The sequence below is a fragment of the Bremia lactucae genome, linkage group LG7 (assembly GCF_004359215.1).
Source record: "Bremia lactucae strain SF5 linkage group LG7, whole genome shotgun sequence".
Classification (NCBI taxonomy): Eukaryota; Oomycota; class Peronosporomycetes; order Peronosporales; family Peronosporaceae; genus Bremia; species Bremia lactucae.
Window position 1 is genome coordinate 2,053,561 of NC_090616.1, and position 6,091 is coordinate 2,059,651.

Sequence of the window (6,091 nt, forward strand, 5' to 3'; positions counted from 1 at the left end):
GGTGCATTCACATTAGGAGGGATGACGCCCAGCGTCATCCGTTACGCGAGGTATCTATAAAGATACGCTCGCAATACATATTAAATGATATCTATAGAGATAACATTTTTATTGGTAAAAATAGGTATTTGTATTTAATTCTATTAAATATAAATCAGTCTGAAAACTACTTCCTACTTGGTAAGTGCGCACGAGGAGACGCATTACCGCTCCCGTGACGACACTTGACCAGAGTTCTTAGTGTGTTGGGTGAGGTCGCTAACGCGCCCACCACAACTGCCTCACTGCACGCAAGAGAAGCAGGTTTAACCGCTTCCTCGCTGTGCTAGGGTGTGTGCCTAAGTAGAGCGTGGCCGCATTACGACGTGCCCGCCTACAGTTCGTTTCAAAAAGATCTCTTGTCAATCAAAGGCGTCAGCTCAGACTTTATGCCACTGTAGCGTATTAAGCCTTGTCTTGAGCCAAACGATGGCTTCTCATCTCTATGGCGATTCTTCCACCGATATTGAGACGCTACGTGCCGCTATTGCCTCGAATACGCTGCCTAAACAAAGACTCTATGACGAATCGGAATTTGCCGGCTCGGAAGTTGCCTCGTTCATAGCTTTCTCCTCTTGTTGCGTCGAAGATATTGCAAAAGATACAGTGCACAACTTAGATGTAGCCATCAGCCGTTAGAAGCACTTCGTGATACAAATGACTATTTCTAAAAGTTGCGGCTCACGAGGCTAATGGTTCAAGGATGAAGGTTTTTACAATATATTGCATTTTCTTGCTGGACTGATGGCTGGTTTTGCCGTTGGATTTGCTCTCACGAAACAGTGGCAATTGCACGTTTTACATACACAAGCAAAAGCTCCCACGCTCTATGCCAAATTAGCAAATTTCTGTCGACGAATTCCTGCAACTCATACGCCGTGGCATCTCATTTCATTGCGCACAGAGAATATTCATTTTCTGACGATAATTGGAATTGCGTAATAATTTAAAAGGATCGGGCTTTAATAAGTTTATAACAAGCGGGGCTTCTAATTTTAAATGAGCGGATGAGGTCTCGCGTCCAAGTAGCACACTGTATTTAAGATAGTGGTGACGCGAGCATAAAATAAGTCAATAAATCGGTAGCAGGGTGTAGCCTAAAATTAATCATATCTCAGCTTTAACAATGCACCACAAGGGGGATTATGACCAGACCAGCAAACAAAACGTCTTATAGTTTCAAGTCTTTTTCATAATATTTTTCTACTTAGTCTAGATGATCGTATATGACTTCAGTTGTAACGAGACACTACGACTTGTACTGCTTCAGTACAAGTCCACTTCGCACTGCTTCAGTTGCGAGTGGAGATGAAGACTTCTCTTAAGGCAACTAGCTTTAAGAGGGTATAATGAAAACTGTATTAAATATAATTAAGTGTCTCTTGTTTCATCTTTGTAAATGCTAACTTAATTATAATCTAATACTAAACATCTAAATGAATTCTTATATCTATCTTATCTGTAACTCTCTCTTTGATTACTCCTACAGCTGATTAGTCTGCGGAATAAATAGGTATAAATGGTCTATACCTATTTATGGATAAGAATTCTGAATATTACTATATAAAGTAATATCCTTCAAATATTATCTACCTTTTAGATAATACATTAATTAACAACCTTTAAGTGTTAATTTAATGTAACGAAACACCCCGTTACATCACCCCTCCCTTAAACGACAATCACTTTGCGTGTCATTGGATGGAGTGGTCGTCATGTGACCACTTAATTTTTAAACGATGTTGATTGGTCAGATCCATCATTGTAAATTCCATCGCATGAAGAATCAGCTCATGCGGGGTGACGATAGTGATGCGCCTTCGGCTGCGGTTCGTGCAGCCGCGGGTGACGCACTGTTTTCTCTTGCGGTAGAAGGAACGTCTGCCGTAGTGTCTTCCACTCTCACAACACTAGATGTTGCGAGTGCACGTAGTGATTCACCACGTGAATATGACCCCTCTTTGGAGGTTGACTACGAATGCGAGTCGGATGTAGTGGCCGACTCGGGGAGAATGGAACAGTCGCCTGATATACGTCAGGCGGCTGACTATGAGCCTTCGAATGAGAGGGCTCATTTTGATAGACGTGTGAACAGTCTATTTGGTTCCGACGATGAGGATGATCCCTCATCGCCCGTACGATCTTTCGTACGATCTCGCATACGGTCCCCTGCACGTGTTTCTGTGCAAGGTGACGAGGATGGCGTAAGCCATCGTAAGAAAAGTTCTTGTGGTACCCCTGCTTCAGTGGGTACCACTCAGGGGAGTGAAGACAGTAAATTGTCTCATCTCGCCCCTGAAAAGAAGCCGTACCTTTTGCCAGAACGGCTTATCAATGGCTTGTCTGGAGAAACTACTCCTCACAATATATATCCCTTATTTATTGAGAAAGCTACATGGGCTTGATCCCAGCGCGAAGAACTTTCGCGCTGAGGAAGATTTCTATTTCGATGCTTTTCTTAAGCATCGATGGTTTAGTGGCAACAATAAGCGAGATAAAGTCTCGCTTATGCAAGCTTGGAGTGCGTTCATTCACAATGTCAAAGACATTGGACGCGAAGCTTGGCTTCAAAAACTTGACGCGAAGCTTGGCTTCAAAAACTTGACGCGTTTCGCGTTAAATTTGAGAAAAGAACTCCAACCGGTGCAAAGTATAAATTGCATCGGTTGTCACGTGAGGGCGGGCTTCCATCCCTCACGTGGGGTGATCCCTGTCCGTGTTGTGTAGACAACTCGAAGAGGGTAAAAGGGGATGTCTATTCCCTTTCTTCGCCCTGGGGAAGGGCTCGCATCTCTATTGAGATGCGTGACGCGATTGACGTTTTGCAATCGATTTACAAGCGCCAAGGGCGCGTGTTTTCCGATGGGCCTTCTGAACCATCGGATGGGTCTCGTCATACTGACGGACGAGGCCCTCAACGTCAGCAACCAGCTAGGAACGAGGCTCCCAGTTGTCATGCGAAGGTGGATAACCACGCCAGCGAACAAGATAACTCGTTCTCTGCCCCTTCACATCACGGTGGCTCTGGATACGTTCCACAAGGAAACGCTGATTACCGTGGGAATCCGCCAATGGTTGTGGTGGAGGAGGGAAAATTAGATCTTAACCGTATGTCGGATCGAATGTCGATCATCGCCAAAATCGATTACTTCCTCCATGATTTGCGCAAACTTGCACTTGCCGATGTGACCGAAGCGTGTTTCCCGCGTAAGACGTCGAACACGAAAGGAAAATGGTCAACATGCTCGTCGTAAGAGACGGAAAAGATGCATATGTCATCCAAATATATATTACAACGAATGGGGTCTTTCCAAAAAGAGCATGCATCAAGCGCGAGAAAATACCAGGCATTCCAGCAAGGCCGATCGAAGCAACGCACCACTGATACGTCTCAACTGATCTTCAACTCGCAGTGTAGTTTCTGCTATCCGGATGGATTCGCATCTGATGGTACCCTTGAGCTAAGTCAATGACTGTAAAGTAGCTCATACCTTGCATCTTATCGAATAATTCATCAATTATCGGCAAAAGTATTTTAGGGACGATTGACTTAAAGTTGACGTAACAAAATCATTCACCCAACGAAGCAAAATGTTCGCGCTTCCATATTGAATCTATTCCGAACGAGAAACACTCGTACCGGTTGGGTCCTTTTCAGGAATGTTTAAGATGTTTGATACCCTGCGCCCATCGCACACTCCGGATACATCTATTTCTTATTCTTTAAAAATTATTGTTTTGGCATTGTTGTTGTCGATGCTGAATTTGCCCGAATTTTTATCATCACAAGGGTGAGCGGTAGCCTCATCGCTATTGATGAGCTTGTCTTCTTCGATGACGATTAGATCAATATCGGTATCCGTTGCATTGACTGCTGAGTAAATGCGTTATGAGCAAGAGCCATATCGGTTATTTGCTTGAGCGTCCCTACCCTCTCATACCAGAGTTACACTCTAACAAGGTGGGTATGCGTGGATGACGCAAGCAATTCATGTATGCTTTGTTGATATATGCACCGATTTTCTGATCGTAAATTTAGCCGTCGGAAAGAACTCACAAACGAGTCGACGTATCCTCAAAATATCTCTTCGAGAACACGCTTTGAGCATTCTATCAGACCATATGTTTCAGGATGGTTAAAATTGACATTTTTGACCGTGTTTCAAGTGATAAGAGCACGGATCGCCAAAAATCGCCGTGACCTGGGGATCCCTGTCCTTAACCAGTCCACGACGTAATCCATGAAGATTGAATTTATTATTTGCACTCCAGAAATGCGTCTTGCTGGATTGATCAACACAAGGATACCACTGTTCTTGTAAACTCTTCGGAAAATCGAAGACGAAGTCCATTTGATACGGGCTGCTAACGTTCTGCCGGAACCGGCAGAGGTTGTAACTGAGCGCGGAAAAAAGGACTTGGCTACACTAAATTTGCAAGGAAGTATGTACTCGCGATTGAATACATACTGACGAGGCTTGTAGAAATTGCGACTTCCCGTGAGTCAATCTTTCTCACGTCCAGGATGCCCACTTACTGGTGCATCGTGGCACCCATATATGATGCTAAATCGCAAATGGATGGGGATGATGGCACGAGGTGTGTCGCCAGCATGGCCTTATAATAGTACAACGTTGCGTGTTGTTTATCTATCTGATAAGGATCGATACAAAGTCGGCAATCTCTAAAAGTGTTGATGCAGTTTCTTTCTGAGGTGATCCATAAAAACCTTAAGGGATGTTTTTATACGAATCACCTTAAGCCAATAAGCTTATCCTCACTGTTGATCGGCACAGCCAATTTTAAATCAGGCTAACGCAAAAATGCATCAGCGACGACATTAAGTCGTTCTGGCTTATGTTTCACGGAGAAGTTGTACTATGCAAAGATAGAGACAACCACCTCGCCATTCTTTGCGAGAGATGTGGACTGAAAATGACTGTGCGAAAGAGACTTAATCCATATAAACGATAAACAGTCTATATAGTAACAAGGAACATCTTTTCATGAAACATACACTGTACAGTTTCCGAGTCTACCCTAAAGGTAGAAGGTAGACGGGGAATCTAGACAGTCTATATTTCACAAAAAAAAAATTCCTTTTTACGCATTGGATAATTACGTTCAATGGCTGCAGCTGATGCGAAAAATAGCAGACGACGCGCTCTGCTCCGTCTGTGTCATATTTGTAATGGGGTTGCCCGTATCATGAATATTATCACTTATAAGAAGAATGATTAAGAAAAAATCAGAATGTTATCTTAATAAAAAATACTGTCGATCAATGACAGTCAGAGTGATTGTCGTTTCAGGGAGATGTGATGTAAAGGGGTGTATTGTTACATGAAATTATCACTTAAAGGTTGCTAATTAATATAGTATATAAAGGTAGATAATACTTGAATAATATTACTTTACACAGCAATATTCGGAAAGCTTATCCATTGGTAGATATAGATCTTTGTATCTACTTCTTCCGCGGACCAGTCAGCGCTGGACGCACGCAAAGAGAGAGACAGATAAACATTTTATTACATGTTAAGTATTCGTATATTATTAAGTTGGTATAGATAGATAGAAACAGAAGAACTTAATTATATTAGATTCAGTTTTAATTCAATTTTTTTAGTAAGTGTTTACAAGATTGTCTTTCTGTAACGGGCTAAAGTTGCCCTAATGTTACACGGTCCCCGTTACGTAACTTGGTGTACGTAAAAGGAAGTTTTCGAGGATCTTCGGAACCGGCATGAGAAACTTCAGGCTCAACATGAGAATCTGGTTCGCGATCACAAGAATCTTTTGGGGATTTTTGAAAAGGGTGGTCAAATCCGTCCTCGGAAGAAGCCGCGTACTGATGGTACGTGCGGAGCCGACCAACGTAAAACGTAGGATGCGTTCGCATCCTACGTGGCAATTCTATTGTGTACGCATTGCCTCTGCGATGCAGTACACGGAAAGGACCAATGAACTTGGGTAGTAGTTTACTGCTACCCACATTAGTGACTAATCGCTTAGGTAAGTTTACCGTAGAGAGTAGCACTAGATCATTAAT

At 42.9% G+C, this 6,091-nt stretch overlaps 2 protein-coding genes across 2 annotated transcripts; both read left to right on the plus strand.

Annotated features, from left to right (window-relative positions):
- Positions 1-468: 468 nt before the first annotated feature.
- CCR75_008809 (uncharacterized protein) lies at positions 469-678 on the plus strand (the record flags this gene model as incomplete). Its single annotated transcript, XM_067966857.1, has 1 exon — positions 469-678. The coding sequence occupies one exon, from the start codon at positions 469-471 to the stop codon at positions 676-678; it is 210 nt and encodes a 69-aa protein (XP_067816152.1).
- Positions 679-783: 105 nt separating this feature from the next.
- Positions 784-981, plus strand: CCR75_008810 (uncharacterized protein; the record flags this gene model as incomplete). Its single annotated transcript, XM_067966858.1, has 1 exon — positions 784-981. One exon carries the CDS (start codon positions 784-786, stop codon positions 979-981), a length of 198 nt encoding a protein of 65 aa, XP_067816147.1.
- Positions 982-6,091: the final 5,110 nt, after the last annotated feature.